This window comes from Emys orbicularis, chromosome 6 (assembly GCF_028017835.1).
Source record: "Emys orbicularis isolate rEmyOrb1 chromosome 6, rEmyOrb1.hap1, whole genome shotgun sequence".
Lineage (NCBI taxonomy): Eukaryota > Metazoa > Chordata > Testudines > Emydidae > Emys > Emys orbicularis.
In genome coordinates, this window is record NC_088688.1 from 29,166,130 (window position 1) to 29,189,481 (window position 23,352).

General features: G+C 42.4%; 1 protein-coding gene across 1 annotated transcript in view; it reads right to left on the minus strand.

Annotated features, from left to right (window-relative positions):
* The window catches only part of OXCT1 (3-oxoacid CoA-transferase 1), a 129,574-nt gene that overhangs the window by 102,250 nt on the left and 3,972 nt on the right, over positions 1-23,352 (minus strand). Inside the window, exon 3 of the mRNA XM_065406515.1 lies at positions 18,342-18,432. Within this exon, the coding sequence (XP_065262587.1) occupies positions 18,342-18,432 (91 nt within the window). The remainder of the gene's footprint in view (positions 1-18,341; positions 18,433-23,352) is intronic.

Below are 23,352 nucleotides of genomic sequence, written 5' to 3' on the forward strand. Positions count from 1 at the left end.
TTTTTAACTCAAACGCAACTTAGGGAAAACTAATTGGAATTATCCATTATTATAGACAAAGATTTTTTTTAATCCCCTCATAAAACACTCTTTCTTTGTCCTTCAGTGATGCGGGCAATTATGTAATGTAAAAAATTAGGGGACCATTTCAAAGGCAATGATTAAAACACCCACAATTTATTCTGGACTCAACTTTGCCACTGGTATACCTGTTGTCTTGAAAATTAAAACAAATTACTGGTTTTCAGTTACATAAACCTATACCAGTCCCTATCACCAAGTTAGGCTAATTCATTCTCTAGCTGACATTAAAAGTGAATTAACTCTACATCAATGATGCCATTAGGAGGCAATATGTTGGATTGCTCTCCCTTCCATTTCTTCCCCTCCTCCCTTCAGATTACAGAAATTACTGTTGTAAACATCCCCAAAGCCAGCTTTAGCTAATGACCATCTGCAAAGAGGTCAAAATGGATGCAAGGGAGATGTTCTGTTGAACAAAAATCAAATGTCTACTCTACAAAATATATGCTGCAGCTTTCTGAGCTCAGAAAAGAAAAAAAATCCTTAGAGATAAAGTTATGATGCTAGAATGAATGAAGAGTTCAAGAGGGACTCACTTGTTTTGCTAGTCCAGATAACATTAATCAAAGGAGGTAATACCAGACCCTGACCAAACCAGGCTTTATCATCTGTTAATACTGTGCAGTATTAGGTATCTTATCAAAGAAGATACATAACTGCTCTCATTAATGTTGTCACCTGGACATCATATTAAGGAGCCAGGTTCAGCAGTGGGTTAACAAACACAGGATTTTCATTTTTGAATTTAAGAGTAAATGCCATCTCTTATTTATTGACTTCTGAAATTTAAACCAACACTTGTTGTAATTTGTATAATTATAAAACTGATTAATCTTGCTGTGACCTTGCACTCCATAATGTTTTATGGAAATATGCTTATGAGTGTAAATATGATGTAACTGGAATATGCTTTATGCAAAAGGTCTCTTGTAAGGTATCATTACAAAGGTTATAACCTACTGAATATATTCATCCTATTTGTATGAATGTATCATTCAAGTATCTGAAACTAGAAATATGAAGTATAACTCTGAAGTCCTATTGTAATTCTGTAGAGTGTGGGCCATTTTAGAATCTTTGTGGTTTAGAATCTTGATGGCTCCCATTGACTAGAACAATTGATTGTAAATGGCTCTTTACTTGCAAACCTTCTGGGATATGTGCAGACCAGCCCTGGAAGAATGGAGGGGGTCTTAGTGACATGTGACCACATCATATGATACTGGAATTCATCTTAAGCCTAGTGCTTTTTCCATTTAGAAGGAGGGGTGGGGACCCAAAGAGACAAGATTTCCGCCTTGTGCCAAAGCTATAAAATGGGGTGGAACAGAACAAAGGAGGTCCCAGTCTTGATAAAGCCCCTGCTTTTCTTCTAAGATGCCTGCTGCAACTAACAAGGACTGTACCGGGGAAAGGATTAGGCCCAGACTAGGGAAGAGTCTAGTCTGTGAAAGAAGCTTATTGGAACATCTCTGAGGGTGAGATTTACCTGAAATGAGTTTTTTAATGTATTAGGCTTAGACTTGCATGTTTTGTTTTATTTTGCTTGGTAACTTACTTTGTTCTGTCTGTTATTACTTGGAACCACTTAGATCCTACTTTTTATGCATAATAAAATCACTTTTGTTTATTAATTAACCCAGAGTAAGTGATTAATACCTGGGGGAGCAAACACTGTGCATCTCTCTCTATCAGTGTTATAGAGGGTGGACAATTTCAGTTTACCCTGTATAAGCTTTATACAGAGTAAAACAGATTTATTTGGGGTTTGAATCCTATTGGTAGATGGGTGTCTGGGTGCTAGACATAGGTGACCTGCTGAGCAGTTTTTGGTTAAAGTCTACAGCTTTGGTGACGTGGACAAGACCTGGGTCGGTGTTGCAGCAGTCCCAAGCTGGCAGGGAAAACAGGCTCAGAGGTAAATTCAGCACATCAGGTGACAGTCCCAAGGGGGGCTCTGTGACCAAACCCCATCACACTTGCATTATGCCATTTTTCTGTATATAAAACACTTTGTATTATCTTTTGAAAGTAAAAAATGAAAAATCAAGATTATTGTACCATGAGATGTACTTCATTAATTTATTTTGACAAATTTAGTAGCAAGCATTTATATCATACTTCACACTTTCAGAGAGTTGGGCACATGTGGGCTCATTAATCCACAACACCCTCATATAGAATTGACCCTATTTTACAAATAGGGAAACTGAGGCAGAGACATTCAGTGACTTGCTCAAAGCCAGAGAGCAAGTGGCAGAGCTATACTGTGCTGAATTCAAATTTTAGGGCCAAATAATGTCCTAGCTTGCCCAATTTCTCAAGGGCATACGGTGCTTCCTTACTCTCTATCACCAGCTACTCATAGCATGTTTGCACTGCAATAAAGGGAAGCAGGTTCTACAGAGCCGCTCCAGCCCCCTTCTGTGCAGGTAGATAGGAGGAGCAATGACTGAGCACAGCCTTAGCTCCAGCCCCTCTCCTCCTAACACAGCAGCCACTGCAATTGCACTGCAATGTATCCTACACACATATGGGGCTGCCACAGGATACTGCTCAGAAGGGGAAGGAGCCCAGGAAGCAAAACTGTGATACTCCAAGGGCTTGTTTACACTTGAAACGCTACAGAGGCACAGCTGCAGCAAAATTGCTATAGCGCTTCAAGTGTAGACACTACCTATGCCAACAGCAGGGGTTCCCCCATTTAGCATAGGTAATCCACCTCCCCAAGAGGCGGTAACTAGATCAACAGAAGAATGCTTCCTTCAAACTAGTGCTATCTACATCGGGGTTAGGTTGGCTTAACTACTTTACTCAGGGGTGTGGATTTTGCACACCCCTGGGAACACAGCTATGCCAGCGTCAATTTCCAATGTAGACCAGCCCAAACCTGCAGTGCTTTCCCAGGGCTAGTCTTCACTAGTATAGAACAGAATTATTAGACACATCAATTAACGTATTTTGCTGGGGAAGAGTCACAGCTATTGTAAGGGAAAGCATGCCTTGCCAATCTATTAGAATTCTTTGAGGGGGTCAACCAACCCGTGGACAAGGATAATCCAGTGAATATAGCGTTTCACTAGCGTTTGGACATTCAGAAAGCCTTTGACAAGATCCCTTACCAAAGATTCATAAACAAAGTAAGAAGTCATGGAATAAGAGGGAAGGTCCTCTCATGGATCAGTAAATGGTTAAAAGACAGGAAACAAAGGATAGGAATAAATGGTCCTTTATCATAATGAGAGAGCTGCGGAGTGGTGTCCCTCGGGGATCGGTGCTGGGACCAGTGTTGTTCAACATATTCATAAATGATCTGGAAAAAGGGCTAATCAGTGAGATAGCAAAGTTTGCAGATGATACAAATTTACTCACTTTAGTTAAGTCCAAAGCAGAGTTACAAAGGAATCCCACAAAACTGGGTAACTGGGCAACAAAATGGCAGATGCAAATTCAATGATGATAAATACAAAGTGATGAACATTGGAAAACATAATCCCAACTATACATACAAAATAACGAGGTCTAAATTAGCTGTTACCAATCAAGAAAGATCTTGGGGTCATCATGGATGTTTCCCAGAAAACATCCACTCAGTGTTCAGAGGCAGTCAAAAAAGCAAACTGAATGTTAGGAATCTTAAGGAAAGGGATAGATAATTATAGAATATTTTCTATATTTTTAAATCATTTTTGTTGCTCTTCTCTGGATGTTGTCCAATTTGTCCACCTTACCTGAAATATGGTACCAAGAACTGGACACAATACTCCAGTTGAGGCCTAATCAGGGGCAATGGAACAGAGGGGCCCAGGGGGCCATGGCCCGATCACTTTTTTCCTTAAGGGTGAGCGAGGGGGCAGGGAGAGGAGTGAGCAGTGGGCAGGGCTTTGGGGGGGAGGAGACTGTCGGGGGTCAGGACCACCCTTTGGGCATCAGTGGTCCCACCACTTTTCGGGAGCTTCCTGCGCTTCTGGGCTTAATCAGCACAGAATAGAGTGGAAGAATTATTTCTTGTGTCTTGCTTATAACACTTGCTAATACATTCCAGACTGATGTTTCCTTTTTTTGCAATAGTATTACACTGTTCACTCATATTTAGCTTGTGATCAACTATGACCCCCAGATCCTTTTCCACAGTACTCCTTCCTAGGCAGTCATTTCCCATTTTGTATGCATGCAACTGATTGTTCCTTCCTAAGTGGAGAATTTTGCATTTGTCCTTATTGAATTTCATCCTATTTACTTCAGGCCATTTCTCCAGTTTGTCTAGATCATTTTGAATTTTAATCCTATTCTCCAAAGCACTTGCAACTCCTCCCAACTTCGTATCAGCCACAAACTTTATAAATGTACTCTCTATACCATTATCTAAATCATTGATGAAGATACTGAACAGAACCAGACCCAGAACAGATCCCTGCGGTGCAGCACTCGATATGCCTTTCCAACTTGACTGTGAACCACTGATGACTACTCTCTGGGAACGGTTTTCCAACCAGTAATGAACCCACCTTAGAGTAGCTCCGTCTAGGTTATAATTCCCTGATTCGTTTATGAGAAGGTGCGAGACAGTATCAAAAGTCAAGGTACGCCACATCTACTGTTTCCCCCATCCACAAAGCATGTTACCCTGTCAAAGAAAGCTATGATGTTTGACACAATTTGTTCTCGACAAAGCCATGCTGTTACTTATCACCTTATTATCTTCTAGGTGTTTGCAAATTGATTGCTTAATTATTCGCTTCATTATCTTTCAGGGTACTGAAGTTAAGCTGACTGGTCTGAAATTCCCCAGGTTGTCCTTATTTCCCTTTTTAGAGATGGGCACTATATTTGCCCTTTGCCAGTCCTCTGGAATCTCTCCCGTCTTCCATGACATTTCAAAAATAAATCACTAATGGCTCAGATACTTCTTCTGCCAGCTCCTTGAGTACTCTAGGATGTATTTCATCAGGCCCTGGTAACTTGAAGACATCTTACTTGTCTAAGTAATTTTTAATTTGATCTTTTGCTATTTTAGCTTCTGATCCTACCTCATTTTCACTGGCATTCACTATGTCAGATGTCCAATTGCTACTAACTTTTTTGGTGAATACATTCCAAGAACTTGTTGGATAATCTGTGCCTGCTGTATTATTTTCCCACAGATGTCTGGGTAATTGAAATCCCCCATCACCACCAAGTCCTGTGCTTTGGATGATTTTGTTAGCCTGATCCACCTCTTCTTCCTGGTTAGGTAATCATGGTGGGAATCTAGTACAGACATCACCCTTGTTTTTTACCCCTTTTATCCTTAGCCAGAGACTTTCAACAAGTCTGTCCCCTATTTCCATCTCAACCTCAGTCCAAGTATACATAGTTTTAATATATAGGGCAACACCTGCTCCCTTTTTACCCTGCCTGTCCGTCCTGAAAAAGCTGCGCCCTTCTATACCAATATTTCAGTCATGTGTATTATCTGTGATGCCAACTATGTCACAGTTGTGTTTATTAACTAGCATTTCTAGTTCTTCCTGCCTACTCGCCATACTTCTCACATAGTTGTATACCAAAGATACTGATTTGATTTTTCCCCTATGTTCTCTTTTGTCTCTCCCTTATCCCAGCTATAACGGCCCATGGTCCCCCCAGATTCCAACCTTTCTTCAAGGTGTCCATGTTTTTGACTACCTGTGGGCTTTTGTCTCCTGCCCCCATTGGGCCTAGTTTAAAGGCTTCCTCACTAGGTTAGCCAGTCTGTATCCAAATATGCTCTTCCCCTTTCTTGATAGGTGGACCCCATCTCCGCTGTGCAGTCCTTCTTCCTGAAACAGCATCCCATGGTCAGGGAATCCATGCCCTCCTGGCAACACCATTCTCACAGCCAGGCATTCACCTCCAGGATGCAGCTGTTTCTTCCTGAGTCCCTCCCCTCGACCAGAAGGATCGAAGAGATCACCACCTGCACTCCCAACATCTTCACCCTTACTTCCAGAGTCCTGTAGTCATTTCTGACCTGCTCAGGGTCATACCTTACAGTATCATTTGAGCCCACATGGATGAGTAGCATGGGGTAGTAGTCAGAGGGCCAGATGGTCCTTGACAATCCCTCCAAAACTTCTTGTATATGGGCCCCTGGCAGGCAGCATACCTCCCAGGATGCCACGTCATGGTGACAGATGGGTGCCACCGTCCCCTTCAGAAGAGAGTCCACCACCACGACCCTACATTTCCTCCTGGGAGTGGTAGCTGAGATTTCCCCAGTCTTGGGGGTACAGAGCTTCTCCTCCTCCATCTTTGGGGGCAATTCCTCATCGCTCATTGCCAGGGCAGCATAAGGTTTCTTCATCACTATGGTGGGTGGGTGGGAGTAGGGGTGAAGCACTGCCTGCTTCCAGAAGTAACCAGCAGGCAGTGTCCTCCCTGTGACAAGAGTCATATCCTCCTCCCCCAGTGGCATGACAGCAGTCCTAGTCAGCTTCCTCAGCCTTGAACGTCTCCATGTGAATACTCTCAATGAATTCCTTGTGTGCACGGATGCTTTTCAGACTGGCCACCTCCTCCTGTAGCTCTCCCACATGCTTCCTGAGAGATAAGGAACTTCCGCAGGCAGTTACAGAATGCTGACAGAGCACACACACTACAGAACAGTGGCAAATAGAGGGTCAACGGCAGTTTTGTAATGATTAGTGAGATTTTTGCCTCATATTATCAAGTGCTGTAATCCCAGGTTTGGCTGCCTCAGAAGCAGCTACTGAAGCATATCATCATCAAGCAGGCTTTTACATCTCTTGCTGCAGGATCAAAGTGTGCACACGTTCCCGCTCTCCATTTACCTCAGGACAGTCTCTGCCAAACAAAAGCCCACAGCCATGAAGGTCATGGGGATGCTGAGTCACATTAAAAGTGTCTCATTTTCACACAAGCTGTTTAATTATTTTTGAAGTAGTTTCTTTCCCTTACGTCCAAAACAGTTTATATTTCTTTTAAAAGGGGTGATCATTTGCATTCTAGGTCATATAGCCCCATTTCCTCAATACACAGGACACTAAGCATTTGCTATGTTGCCAAGAGGGATAATACCTCAGTTGGTCAGTTTACAGCAGATGCTGTTAATTATGTGTCACATTGCCATGGACTCCTATTTTCAGTTAATATAAAATTTTGCTTTCACTGTATGGTAGTTTTTGTTTGGTCCCTGACACCGATAGCTTTGGATACTTTATTCTAACCCTTGGGCAAGGGTTTCCTATAATTGCCCTGTGACTGAATTTCTTGGAAGACCCTCTTCTATGCAATAGCCACAAAGTCTGTTCACGTACACCTTCTATTTTTTGCTTTCTCATTTAAACCTCCATCCTGAAATATTGGGTCACTGAGATTTGTGGCTGGAGGGAGCTGTTATTATAATTTTTATTAGGACAATTCATTTCTTGTTTTCTCCTTCATTTCTTGTTTTCTCCCTTTTTCTGTTTGGTGAAGGGGGCAGTCATAGGAAATTTCTTCTTAACACTTCCAGCAGAAACATAATTCACCACTGAAATTAAAGTTCCTCCTGTCATATAGTAAGAGCAGAGAAGTCATGTCAGCACCTGGTGACTGAGGGCAGGGCAAGCTAATTCCCTCAAACATTTTGGAGAGAGCTATGGTAATGGGATAGAAGGGGCAAGATACGCCTACGCAAGCTGCTGCCCCCAATGTAAAATGCTCTGACAGCTATGGTGGTGCCACGAGAACTGGAAAAGCAGTCAGGGCTCAATCCAACTCCCACTGAAGTCCCATTGATTTTATTGGGAGATGAATCAGACTCTTAGGCCCAAACTGTTAAAGCTATTTAGGCATTGCTGCACTCAGCGTTGCAATGCCTAACTGATTTAGGAGCCTAAATCTCATTTTGAAAAGGAATTTAGGCACTTGAGACTAAACACGTATCACTAGCCACCTATGAACACTTGCCCATCAAGACATTGGACCATCAAATCCAGTACCCTGTTTCTGAGGGTGACCAATAAAAGGCAAACAGTGCTCTTGAAGTTTGAAAAGGGCAAGTGACAAACCCTCTGAAAAGAATCCCACATGGAAGTGCACACTCTTACTACTACTTCTATGAAAGGAACTGAACTAAATAAATAAATGGGAAATCCAGTCTTATGTACTTTACTTATATACAAAATACCTTATGAAATGTATTGAAAACACATTTTTTTAGACTCAGAAGGTTAAAGCTGCTCAGACTTGTGCTAAGTTCCACAGTTATGCTTCATTGCCTTTAGGCTAGCAGGAAAGCCAGTCAGCCTCCTCCCATTTTACTCTCCACTGTGAAATACTATTCAATATATCTACTTACAACAAATGAAGGGGTTCATTCTCCTCTTTCATTTCTTGTCTCTCCATATACACCCCGATATAACGCTGTCCTCAGGAGCCAAAAAAATCTTGCCGCGTTATAGGTGAAACCGCGTTATATCGAACTTGCTTTGATCCGCCAGAGTGCGCAGCCCCGCCCACCCGGAGCACTGCTTTACCGCGTTATATCAGAATTCACGTTATATCGGGGTAGAGATGTACCATATTCTCCTACTGATGAAGATATTTGCCGAATCTGTACTAATCATGTTTGAATCTGCAGTATATGCAACATACTTCAAAGGCCTAGTGAATGAAATATGAGAGTGATTGAAGGCTAAGGTTAACTTCTGTTGCATGGTGTTAGAGTGACAATATACTGATATGGTACTACAGTTAAGCTTAGATCAACTCCTGTATTTCCACTCGTCATCTGGAGTCAAAATCTGGAAGTCAAGCTGCTCAATGCTGTATTTGATTTCTTCATGGCTCCATACTTTAGTGACCTTGGGACAATGCGTTCTGTCAGAATCCTGAAATAACTCCTATGATAAAATTGGAAACATGAGTTGTGCAGTCTCCTTCTGGGGTTACAGTTTACAAAGTGTTAGCTCAGTAAACTGTAATAAACAGTAATAATAAAGAACCTTACAAGTTAAAAACATATAGACCAAACAACTTAACTGATGATATTTTATAGATTTATTTATTGCCATTATTATTTTGGCAACCTACTAAGAGCAAGGTTTGCCTAACGCTACTCACTGCAGTGCAAGTTTAGCTTGTAACTTCACTTCCTGGAGAGGCAATGTAGTTAACTTCACATATTCTGTCTAGGTATGCATACACACATCTGTATACGTGACACAGAAGCGGCACCCTCCTCTCACACTCTCTCTCTCTCTCTCTCTCACACACACACACACACACACACACACACACACACACAGAGTAGAAATCAGACAACATGACAGCCCTTTCCCCCTCCCTCAGCTGTTATTTTCTCTATTTAAATTATAAACTCTGTCTAATTATGTGTCTGTAAAAGCAGAATGAATTAAAGCCTCTCAACACTTCTGAGGCATACTGGATGCAAGGATTCTCTCAGTTTTACGGAGTATTTCTGAAATGTTAAACACTCGCAAACATGTTTCCACTTCTTGTGTGTTCAGAAAGCACCTACCACACAATGGGACTTCCATAAATAAATAATAATGAGGAAATTAAGACAAGGATCTGGGACACTGGATAAGTTACTTCACAGAGGAAGTCTGTGGCACATCAGGAAATATGACCCAAATTATAGTGGCCTGGCAGGACCACTACAGTTAACTAAGGTCACAACTTCTGTTTAAAGGTGGACAATTTTAAGTCCTCTAAAATCAATACGCTTAAACAGACTCCTATGAAAGTTGGTGTGCCTCACTAGGGTGAAGGGTAGGGTTAGACACACAAATTTGGGGTCATTTGGAACTGCAAGGGTTGCAGAGATAAATCCTGAAAAAAATGACTATTTTTCAAGAAGTTCCTGGGTTGATGTTTGGTTTTTGGTTCTTTTTTGCACACAGAGCCAGAGATCAAACTATTGATGTGATATGGGTCAAAAATGGTCTCAATCTGTTGAGTTTTACCCAAGGCAGCGCAGGACCCCCCTAAGTCTTTGGGGGACCCAAACTGAGAATGGTATACAAGACAAAATGGCTAGAGGGCTTCCATTCCCATCATTTTATATGCTTTAAAACTTGACTCTGCTTTAATGCTCTAAAAACCAAACAGTAAATCAGACTGCTTTGAAATTTGGTGTGTCTCATGGTGGCATGGGGTAGCATTCATGATCCAAAATTTAACTGAGTAGTTCTTAAGTTACAGTCCTGTCCCCTTCCCCTCCTGTCCCCCCTCCTCCCAAATGGTCTCTTTCCATTGCCTTGTACTGTTAAACGGAGAGGTATTAATGACTGGATGAAACCACAGATCTCATCGAGATTGATGGCTGTGAACTCACCATTCAATTAACAAAGAAAAGTTCATGACTACCCCCCACCTAAGACAAATGGAGCTTTGGACTGAGTGACTGGTGGTTGCTACAATTTGTGAGTGATAAGTGGCAATTTTATTTGGGGGAATATAATCAAAGCATTTGGAGAAAAACAACAAACACGAGAATGCTTTCCGGGAGGAATAAAGGGGATGGAGGAGTGCAGGAATAGGGGTAGAGGAGTTATGGGGAAGGGGTGAGGGGTTGGGGGCTCAGGTGAGGGAAGCATTGCACTCCCTAGCTCTGCCAGTGCCCCCCAACTGTCTTAAACCCCCAGCTCTACTGGAGCAACCCAACACTACACCCTAACTCCCCTACACCCCTCAGCTCTGCCAATGCACCAAACTCTGCCAGTCCACCAATTCACTGTGAGCTCTGTGGGGTAGGGAATGTCTCTTGCTTTAGCGGCACAGCAGCACCACTATAGTTAAGGTTGCATCATGATTTCTCTTTAAAGGCTGATCCCTATAAATCCTCTGAAATTGATATATTTAGTCAGATTCCTCTGAAATTTGGTGTGCCTCAGGGGGATTGGTTTCTCAGGAGGTGCAGGGTAGGGCTAGTGACCCAAATGGGGGCGGTCATTGGAGCTAAGGGTTGCGGACATATAAGTCCCAAAGAAAAGAAAAAAAGCTATTTTTCAAAAAAGTTTCTAGGAGTTTGTTTTGTTCTTTTGCACAGAACTAGAGATCAAACAATTCATGTGATGTGGGGAAAAATGGCTTGAGTGCCTCAAAGTAAGGTAGTTGGGGGACCCAAATTGGGAACCGTATTTAGGAACATGTTCACTTCTACACTTGCACAGATGCAAAGTCTGGAAAGATTACAGGGGGCTGGAGGGAGGGGGCAGAGGGGAGTGGCTACTTTGTGCTCTCGGGGCAAATTAATGTGGTGTGTCCAAAGACACAGTGCAAAGATTTAAAATATATAGATAGATATACCTATCTCATAGAACTGGACAGGACCATGAAAGGTCATCGAGTCCAGCCCCCTGCCTTCACTAGCAGGACCAAGTACTGATTTTTGCCCCAGATCCCTAAGTGGCCCCCTCAAGATTGAACTCACAACCCTGGGTTTAGCAGGCCAATGCTCAAACCACTGAGCTATCCCTCCTCCCTGGAACTGTCAGCACGGGTACCTTGCCTGCTGAGGGCAAAGAAATGTGCATGCTGCAAGGGTTGCCAACAGGTGGATTCTGGGCCATTCCTGGATCACAAGGTTGCAGAAGTTTGCAGGACAGCAAGCAGTACACCATGACATGGGGATTGCTGGCTACCAGACGATCTGGGTGGAGAGAGGTGGCCTGCAATGGCATGTTTGAGGATGTGGTGATTCACTAGGCGGAAATGATCTGGGCCTTAAACCTGGTGTGCACCTCAGACAATGTATGAGAGCTGATTTGGAGGGTGTAAGAGATTTGTATCCAGGAGGTGTGATAGTTTTCTCTGATTTGGCTGAGCATCTGTATAATTGCTACAAAGTCAATATGAAAGCTGTTAAATGCTGGAAAAACATTAATTGGGAAAGTGGAGGGTTCATGGTTGACCAGAAAACGTACACAGTATGGCACAAACATTGTAAGCTCTGACACTTCACTGTTTCTCAGAGACAGGGTTCATCGACTGGACAGAAGCTACTGCCAACTCCAGGGAAATAGAGGGAAGGCAACATGAGTAATCACCTCCCTACCTTTTTGTCCATCAGTATTGTTAGATGGAATCCTCTGGGTAAGAATGAACTGGTTGTAGAAAGATGTGAAGAGCTTGTATATTTCAGCAACTGTGTGTTGGCAGAGTCAAGGTATGACCCTGTATTGATGTATTGCTGGGAGAGGACAGAGACAAGGCTGCATAGGCAACATTAACTGTTTCTTTCCTGGTTTTCAGAAGTTTGAGTTTTGTTCAACTCAACAACATTCTGCAATAGGACAACATACCACCAAGCAACAGTAACTCTGCATTAACTTTTTTTTTTTTGCCACTGACTTTTAGCTTCAGGTCCCATGCATCCATAGAAGCTACATGGCAGATAAAATAGGAAGAGCACAATCTATTTTAGTAAACATAATGTAATGTATATTACTAATGTTTTCAGTCCACTATAAATTAGTTATTTGTTAAGAGCTGACACGGTGTTTGGTGTTGTATAAAGTACAATTGTAAACACAGTCCCAGACCAAAGAAGCTTGGAATCTAAATTAGAATGCAACATAGTAACAGATGGCTTATCTACCTTGGCTCTCAGCAACAGTAATTAAAGCCCGTAATAAATACTTCCCCATTACATTCAATAACCTTTTCCCACTTCTGTAGCATTTTTGTCTACTCCATTCAGTCCCAAGCCTGCTGTTATAACAAGCAGGTCAAATGCTTACCACAGTGGCACGGTTCAACATACTAGAGCAAGTTTACCTCCAAAATCAAAGGGATTCCTTCAGAAAGCACACAAATGATGGAATGCAGTGCGGGTAACGGGTTGGTCATGCCTTTAAGCAGACAGTTTGAATCAGTGGTAATCTGACAGTATGCCACCAATCTCGTTTTAGAAGATCATCTCAGGGGATTAGGAAGTTTAAGTAGTAAGCTAGAAGTCTTCAATAATATTTCACTATAAATAATACAGTAGAACTTCCAGAGCCCAGAATCATGTCCTTGAAAATAAGATAATGTATATTTAAGTGCCACCAATGGAAACTAATGTTGTCAGGAAAAAAAATGGTTTGTGATGTTGGACATCGGGCCACATTTCTTCCTGGTATAACTGATGATTTCAGTGGAGTTACAACAGGCATGAATTTGGCCCACTGAGAAGGCACAGAGATATCAAGGAGACCTTGATCCTGTGACTTGGTTTAACTAAAATTATTTTTTCCACTTTTCCTTTTCCACCATATGCATCACAATGACTTAGTCATTTTAGGCCTAGATCTGCAGTCCTGATTTTAAGTAGTTCCTTACGTCACAAGTAAAACCACTGAAATTAATTGCTGAAATGAACGGAACTCCTCAAACTGAGTAAGGGTAGCAGAAACAGACCCTTTATGAAACTGGCATTATGAAAAGAAGAAATTAAACTGGCTGTATGGTTTTTTTAAAAATCTTCATATGGTATTTAGGAGTATATCCCTGCTATATAATTTTATAGAATCATTCCAAAACCTATAAAAAGATTGGACTGAATTAAAACTCTATCGAGTTTTTAAGAGTAGCTGCAATTACAGGCGGATGACCGTGCTCTAGGAGGATAATTGCTTGGTATTCTGTGTTAACATGGGCTTCAGTTCTGCAGACTCTTCACCTACTGAAAATCCAGTCATGCATAGGCTAAAGGCTTCTACTGCCAGCCTAAAGGGAGGGGCTACCGGACCCAGATCCCAAGTAATTCTGGGGCACAATTAATGAAAAACAGGGACTGGAGTGAGGGTCTGCAGACACTTCAGGACAAAAGTAACTTTACTCCTATGAGTAAACATTACACTGTTGCTTAAATGATTACAGAATTATAGCCCTGGGGTCTCCCAAATAGTTCAAAGGATCAGACAATGTACTTCTTTTAATAGACCTATGCATTCACAAGAGTTTTCTAATGTGATGGCTTGGATGGCTGAAATGTCTAACTTTCTCCACCTTTATATCAGTGAATAGTGGTCAGCAGTCTCAATAGTTGGAAGAGATCCCTCTTGTTTCAGTGAAAGGACGTTGTCAAGGTTTTGTGTGGCTAAATACTGACATACTTTGAAAATTAGCTGTCCTGTGTTGATAGCCTTTTCCTTAGGATTTCAGGAAGCATTTTTATGCAAATGGCCTGTGGTACTATTAGGAAAAAAATATTAAAAGTAGGCATGACTTACTATTAATACTGGAGTCAAAACAAGCTAGTGCATGTGTAATAATAATTGTTTTCAATGTTCACCTTCCTCAGATGTAACATGCACCATAGGTGGAGGATCACAAGCCTAAAATTCATCCTGAATGCAAGTCTTTCAATATGCAGTCATTCAAATTTGATCAATTATATCTTTGTCCTAAAACAGACACAGCCAATTTAAATAAAGTACACAGGGTTACACGCTCATGTCCTACAGAAAAAGGGAAAATGTTTTATGATCTTGGCAAGGAGTGTTATGGGATTACAGCTGCATTCTTCCTTCAGGGATAGTGGCTGTTTGTAGCCCTACAGAACGGGATGGAGACACAGCCTTCCAACCATTCAGAGCCCAAGAATCTGCAGCATCATGGATTTCTGGGCATTCCTAAGGAAAGCATGCCCCATCACACTGCTCTCTAGAGACCCTATCTGACTCCCATTAGTGTCAGTGGAAAGCCTGGTTTCAATGGGAGCTTAATATGGTCCTGGGTTCCCATTGACAGCCAAGCTCTTTCCAGGACTCCAACCAGCAGAAGTTACAAAGGAAAGTTAACGTTGTTTGGAGCTCAGTTAACTCCTTATTAGAACTCCCCTGGGGGCCTGGAACAAAATGGCTGCTCCTCAGTTCCACCCCACAGCAAAAAAAATCAATTATTCAGCTATATGATGATGTTCTGCTCATCTGGGAATGGCAAGTGAGGAAGCATATGATAGAGCTATCCCTCTCCTCTCCTTTAAATGGTTTCAGGCCTCTTTTCCCTTTCTTTGCTTCATTCCATGGAAACTGGCATTTGGCCCACAGAGCCAAATTCTACCTCAATTCCTTCTATTCAAATCAATCTAAACCAAATCTGTGAAGTTGCACAGGTGTAACTGAGGGTATGATGTGGTCCAAACAACATATGAAAGGAACATTAAGTGTTGGATTTCAACCCAACAAGAAGTATGGACATTTATACACAGACCCAATCTCTATACTCAAAAACATATATCACCTTTCATTAAAAGCAAAGAATACATAAAGTTAATAAAATGTCAGTCTGGAGGCATCTTTCAAAGAAGGGAAAGGAAGAGGAGCGGGATGAGAGGGCAATGGAGAGAAGCAGAACAGGATTAAACAGGAGGGTGGAAAGGTGTAAGATATTTGCAAAGGTTCCATCAAGAGCCAAACGACCTTATATCAGAAGCAGGAAGCTTTCTAAGGAAACAGAAGTGCAATGGACTCTGTCAAATTAGCCTAAACTACACAGTGTCTCCTAAACATTTACAAATTCTCATACTCATTGCTAAAAAGGAACAGCAGTATTCTGAAATTACCTACATCAGAATAAATGTAAAAATGTGAAGACAGATACTAACAGGTGTTTTGTTGTGAAGAAAAGTACTTTCAGTTTATGATGTCATGCTTTCAACAATCTCACTCAAATATGGCAATGATAGAGGCTAAAAGTGTTTTAATGATGAATGGATCAGCATTATCTTATCATCCAGTTACACTGTCAATAGAGCAGCAGATTAAAAGAAATTTTGTTAATGTTTAAGCTGCACTTGTAAAATTAGAGGAAAGAAAGTTAAAGAGTAAAAGCCTGGATCTGGTCTTTCACACTATCAAGTTGCACCCAGCTTCATTATGTATTTTAACTCAAGGAAGCATCCAACTTCATCTTGTATTTTCACTCAGATGATAGATTTTTTAAAACTGGCTAAAATTTTGTTAAATGAGAACTCAAGTGTTATACATTAATATTCTGAACCTTTTATAACAGGAAACCTTACTGGAAGAGGACAGTCACTTTTCAAACAGCTTTTTATTTATTTTTAATATGCTAATGTCTGCACTGCGGTGCGGAAAATACTTAGAATGACATTCTGTTCTTAACTCACATTAACCCCCTCTGGTAAAATAATGTTAAGAACCAACCTGCAGGGGAAAAGACATTTCAGGTCATCTTTTCTAACTACACTCCTATGTTCTCTCACTGCCCCCCACCAACAAGATGCAAGGTCCCTGATTCATCATCACCCTTCCCTTGGAAGATGTGGATAGGGTCCCAAAAACTTCCTTTCCAAGGAAATGGTCCATAAGAACCACCAATATTAATCCAGTTCTACTGAAACAATGTAATATTTTGTCCTTGCCTTGACGTGAATTCAGAGTATAGAAGAAACAAAGTAAGTACAAGTCTGCAGAAATGATAGCACGCTGGCATTACTTTGTTTGCTTGACATTACAAGCGACACTGTGCCAAAAAAGAGGTGGGGGGGGGGGGAAAATGGTGAAACAGGGGATTTAAGAAACAAGCCTACACTACAATAATGACCTGTAAACACAGCACCTTGGACTGTGATCACAGATTTCACAAGAAAAGGAAGTTTAGGTCAAGTCAGCAAGTCGTGGGAAAACTCCCAGGAGAAAGCATAAATGCTACAAGAAGATGTATTAATGATTTCACATTCTTCCCTCTAAGTCAATAACAAAACATTGTTCTTCAGAGTTACTATGGGTATGTCTATACTACCCGCTGGATTGGTGGGCAGCGATCGATCCAGCAGGGGTCGATATCGACCCCCGAGCGGTCTCCTGTCGACTCCTGTACTCGACTGCCGCGAGAGGCGTAGGCAATGTCGATGGGGGAGCGGCAGCAGTCGACACACCGCGGTGAGTAGATCTAAGTAAGTCAACTTCAGCTACGTTATTCATGTAGCTGAAGTTGCGTAACTTAGATCGATTCCCCCCTCCCCCCGTGTAGACCAGGCCTAAGTTGCTGACAGTGCCATTTTATCAGATGAGTTATTAAACAAAAAAGTTATCACCACTTTTGGTTACTAACCATCCCATGAGATATTGCAAAGGAGATGGGGTGTATGCCCCAATGGGCTGGGCAAATTCAAATATAATTAAATATACTCTGCACATCAGCATCCTCCCTGCAGTTTCACACTCTATCCTAACAGTATTGCCATGCACTGTTAAATAGCTATTATGTTCCACCCCAGAAGTAGATGCACTTCAGTGGGTGAAATTATTTCTATATACGAAGATTATTAAGTGCTCTGGAAATTATCATCAAAGAGTTCTAAAAATACACAAGATAAATTGTGCGAAGGCTGAGGGATAATATCCATACTCAGGAGTCATTCTCTCTTCCCACTTACATAAAAATGCTTAACAGTTAAGAAATTCTTTAGAAGACACACAAGGGTGTCTACATTGCCATAAGAGACCCACAGCATGATTGCAGCTGGCCTGGGTCAGCTAGCTCGGGCTTGCGGGTCTCAGGTTGTGGAACTACAAAACTGCATTGTTAATGTTTGGGCTTGGGCTGGAACCCAGCTCTGATACACTGTGAGGGGGAGGGTCTCATTGCCCAGGCTTCAGCCCCAGCCCGAAAGTCAACACTGCGATTTTTAGACCCACAGCCCAAGACCAAGTCAGCTGACCTGGCCTCTGAGACTTGGTGCTGCAGGTTTTTATTGCAGTGTAGACATACCCCAAAACTCACTGAGGAGAATCCCTTCTGCAGTCTTTTGTTGTAACAAAGTTACTATGTGAGTAACAAACGGAGTGTTCAAAAATTCCCTAAGACTTAAAAAAGGAAGTAGAGTTGAAATCATGGCTTTTAAAACAGTTTAGCCGAAATATGTATAACCAGGTTTTGTGGTGGCATTCAACAGAATAAATAACTCACCATGTGCCACAGCAGTGACAACAGCTCTCGATGACAAAGCTTGGAAGTCTACTGTACTTCATAGTCATGCCCAAATAACTGTTCCAAAAATAGCTTAATGAGCAGCCATGGGAATTTGTCCAAATCATAACAAGATCTTGGCAGCTCAAAGCACATGCACCTCGCATCACCCTTTTGGGATAATTTTGGCCATAGAATGTCAAGTCACAAGGATGGCTCTTCCTAGGGAAAATATAACTTCATTTCCAATGGAAGACTTATCACAGCTCTGTTAAAATATAATTTATGTAAGCAGGTTTATTAATTCTTTATATACAATATTCCAAGGGTGTATGAACACCTACCCTGCATTGTTACTGACTGCAGTTAGCCCTTTTACTCCAGTCTTCAGTAAGCCTCCTATGAGGTTCTCTGGAATTCCACACAATCCAAAACCTATGTAAAACAAATACAAACAAAGAACGTAACAAGCATTCTAGAGGGAACAATTTCATCATAAGAAATAAATCTGTGCAGCAGATGATAAAAACCACATACATTCTGCACAGAAGAGAATAATCTGGTTATAGATGAATAAGCAGCTCAACACTTGGAGAAAATGTTTCTCAGAATAGGGAATAGGACTTTAATCACGCTATTGCCATTACTATGAATGTTGGTTTGGGAGGGTACAATCTCCTTTCCTTTCAGTCCATCCAAAAGTCATCTTCCCTTCCCATTATGTTGGCTATATTTATCTCCATACTGGACTTCTACTGTGGCTTCCCCGCTTCTGCAATATTAAGTTTAAGCTTCTTCTCTTCAGTTTCGCACAACCCATAGTTTGCCTCCAACTACATCTCTGCCTTCATTTCCTCGGATATACTCTCCCTACTTCAATCCAGTCCAGCTTCAGTCCTGAAGACTCTAATTCAGATCTCTGCTACCAATCTGTAGAACTAGAGTAACTGTGATCAGAGTTCTCTCTTTCTGTATTCTCATCTTTGTGAGAGCACAGAAAGCCCCATATGCCTGGGGCAGCCCCTCTTTTGCCTTAAAAACCCCACCAGCAACTTGTAAAAACCCAGCTACTCCATAAAACATTCCAAATAAGAAGAGCACATTTGCTAGATGGCAACTACCCATCATTGTATTTAGACACTTGTATATTTGTATAGGACCCATGTGTTTTTTTATTGTAAACTCTGCAAAACAAGAATTAAGTTCTTTGTTTGGAACAAAAACTAATACTTCCTCATGTAAATTAAAAAACCTCTGCACTAAGTGTGTATTTCCCTTCAGCCTTACTGTTATGAATTTGTGGTAACTATCAAGAGAGCCCATATGATACATTTTAAAAATGTGATTACATGATATCTTTAAAAAAAAAATCCTGCTTTCTGTTTACAAACCATATTGATATTTCACAGTAAAAATTACAAATTTTAACTTCTGAATAGGAGACATACAGGACACTTTTATAATGTAGATATAAATTGTTACCAATTGGCCAGTAAAAGGAAACTGTAGCAGAAATATAACCTAAATCAGTCTTTGCAGCATTTTCCCATTAGGGAATTTCAAAGTTTTTGTGGGTGTGTGCATGTGTGTGGGTAAAAGTTTTTCCTAAGCACCTTAGTGACTCAGGCCTGATCTACATTACCAAGTTAGGTTGACGCAAGACGCCTTGCATCACTCTAGTTGTGCATATATGTCTACTTTTAAATGCGTCTCCCACTGATGTAAATGCCCCATTGTGGCAACACAGTAATACCAGCTCCCCACGCAGCACTGAGCCACAGTCGACGTACTGAGGTTGATGCAGCATGAGCAAAAACACTGGTTACTTATGTTGATGCTAACAGTCCTCCAGCAGCTGTCCCACAATGCCTGACACTGACTGCTCTGGTCACAATTTTAACTCCACTGCCCAGGGGTCAGAGACTGGAAGGCCTCCCTCCCCTTTAAAGCCACACAATTTTTTAAAATGTCTTTTCCTGTCTTGCTTGGTGAGCACACCTAACAGCTCTCCATTGCTGAGTTCAACTGCCCAGTTGACCATGCTGTCTACACACTCCAGATGGGCTCCTGCTTGGAGAAGACAGAAAATTCTGGCTCTCCTGGGCCTGTGGGAAGAGGCTGTGGAAGCACAGCTATTGACCAGCCGTAGAAACATGGACATTACAAGCAGATCACACAGGGGATGTGGGACATGAGGTACAACAGGGATCAGCAGCAGACATGCCAAACCCGTGGGGGGAGGGGGGGGGGGAAGAGAGGAACAAACCACAGAAATTGGGCTTGGTTTTGGCTTAATTGGCTTGTGAGTTGCTTGTCGGCTAGTAGGCTTTTTTTTTTTTTTTTTTTTTTTTTTTTTAAATCGGCTCCCAGCAAGCAGGGGCAAGAGGCAAGCAGAGGTAAGGGGGGGAGGGGGAGAGTCAGGGGTGCACAGCAGGCCCACCACAGTCCCAGACTGCACGCTGGGGGGGGGGGGGGGATCTAGTCAGAGTGTTGGGCTTTTTAGGGATTGGCTTGTTTTGGCCTTGTTTTGAAATGGGATTAGCTTGATTTTGGGCTTATTGTGAAAGTCGGGGTGCTTATTTACCACGTGAAAGTTCGCAACTGTGATCAGCAGCAGTGCTGCGTGAAAGCCAAAGAACTGTGGCAGGCATATCAGAAGACCAACAGTCAATCCAGTGCCGAGATGCAGACCTGCCTCTTTTGCAAAGAGCTGCATGCCATACTTGGCAGACACCTCACCACCACCCTGCACACCACTGTGGATACTTCCAAGGAGCCCAAGCCACAGGCCTCTGGCATGAACAGCGAGGAGGAGGAAGAGGAGGATGGGGGACGTGGCATAACTGGACTCCCCGGTTGCAAGCCAGGACCTATTTGAGACTCCACTACAGTTCAGTCAGTCCCAGCAGTCAAGCACAGGTGAGTCCATTGCAGGGGAAGGAACCTCAGGTAAACATGTGATGGTATTTCCCATTTCAATGACATACTGGTGGCACCCCCAATTTAACAGGACACTGATACCAATTTTTCATTAATTTACTCATACTAGAAGAGGTAGCAGTACAATAAAGAGGGGTAGAATTGTTTATCTGCTTTTCACTCCCCTGTACAGTTTGGGGTGAGGAGGCATGGAGAACAGTTTGTTTATGAACACAGGGATGTCCCTTGAATCCTCCTGAGAGGTCTCAATGAAACCTTCATGGAGATACTCTGCAGTCCGCTCCTGACGATTTCTAGGGATAGCAGCCTTATTTCTTCCTCTGTGTTAGGACACTTTCCCATGCCAGTCAGCAATAAACATTAGCAGGCACCTTTGCAGGACACAGGCTAGCAGCATATTGGCCTGGGCAGCTTTAGGACACCAGCAGCAGCAGCATTTTATGTGCCTTTATTACCCTGAGGAGTGAGATACAAGCTAAAAATCAACACCACCTGTGGAAATGGTGCCAGTATTCATTGCCATTGCCCTAATCATAGTTCCATGCAACCAAGAAATTCCCTCCTCATTTCTCTCACCTTGGAGAGCCATGGCTGGTGCTGAGAGTGGCACTGTGCACAATCACTCTGAAGCAGAAGTGCAAATAAGCACGTCCTGCTTAAAACTTTAGGGGAGCAAGGGAAGGAAGTGCCAAATCTTAACTTTCACTTTCCATTGCAACTATATTGACAAAGGCAGCTCAGTGTTTTAATCTGCAGCTTCTGCCTTTGCGACATTGTGGGGTCCCCCCCCCCACACACACACACACACATGCACGCGCACAGAATGCCTGAGCCAGATAAGGAGGGGAGAAAAGACAATTCAGGACAATATGTTCAATGGGATCCTGCAAGCCAGTGCTGCGTCAGACCATGAGCAAAGGACCTGGAGGGTGAACAGTGCAGACAGCCTGGAGAAGGAAAGAGCAGAAGCGGGCAGCATATACAGATTCTGCAAACTCTTGTGAGCCTACAAGTTCAATATCACAGGCTTGCCTCCCTTTGCAGTCCACAGACAACTCCATTACAGCACTTCCCTATACCAGCCCCTCAACATTTCACATGGCATCAGGGGCTGCATCTCAACCCTTGCCACTCCACCCGGGAACATTATGGACAACTACAGCTTCACATGCAGCAACTGTGGCATTCACAGGTCAGTGTATGTGTAGGTAAAATAGATATGAATGTTCTTTCCCTTTTTAACTTCTGGTGCATTAATTTATTGAGTTTTAAATGTATTTGATTTTAAATTGCAGAGATTTTTCTTTGCACTGACTTTGTTACTGAATAAATTTTATTACTTGGGAAATAATTCATCTTTATTCTGAAAGCACCTACATACTTGCTACTGTGCAGTGTGACCAACTCATAGGATCAGTGACAGTGTAATAATCAAATATACAGGAAGCACCACAGAATGAACAGGTGCATTGGCAGTATTATATTCATAGATATGTGCCAAGCACCCACAATTCCTAACAGGCCCTGAAACTGCAGGGCCAGGTAGAGCACAGTCCATCACAATGCATTACTGAGACTCAACTGTTAGAGTGCTCTTTCAAATCCTCCCTGAGCCAGATAGCTCGGTGCTGAGCTCTTCTAATAGCTCGTGTCTGGCTGTTCAAACTCAGCAGACAGTCACTCCACCTCCACCCTGGCAGCAATTTCCCCCCGCCCCCCTTTGCTTCACAGATATTATGCAGGACACAACAGGCAGCTTTAACTATTGGGGTATCCCCCCCCCCCCGAAATCCATTCTTCTGAGTAAACACCAGCATCCCTTGCATCTACCAAAAGTACATTCAACTGTCATTCTGCACCTGCTGAGCCTGTAATTGAATCTTTCCTTGGTACAGTGGAGGTGGCCAGCGAACAGCTTCATAAGTGTGGGGAGCCAGGATAGGCTGGATTCCCAGGGTCACTATTGGCATTTCATCATCACCAATTGTAATCACCTATCGGGAAAATAAGTCCCTGTTTGCAGCTTTCTGAACAGTGCTGTGTCCATGCAAACATCATGCACCTTCCCTGACCAGTCAACACTGATGTTGGTGAAGCATCCTGGTGATCCACCAATGCTTGCATAACCATAGAAAAGTAGCCCTTTCTGTTGATGTTCTCAGTGGCAAGGTGGTCTGGTGCCAAATAGGGAGATGCATGCTGTCTATTGCTCTACCGCAGTTTGGAACCCTATTGCTGCAAACCCATTCACTATGTACTGCATGTTGTTGAGAGTCAGAGCAGGAGGCAATTAACAGCCCTGCATGCTTGCATAGAACAGCCCTCACCCCCACTGGATTTTCCAACTCCAAAATTATTTCCCTCTAACCAATAGCAATCTGGCACTGCAAGTTTCCACAGTGCAATCAACACTCG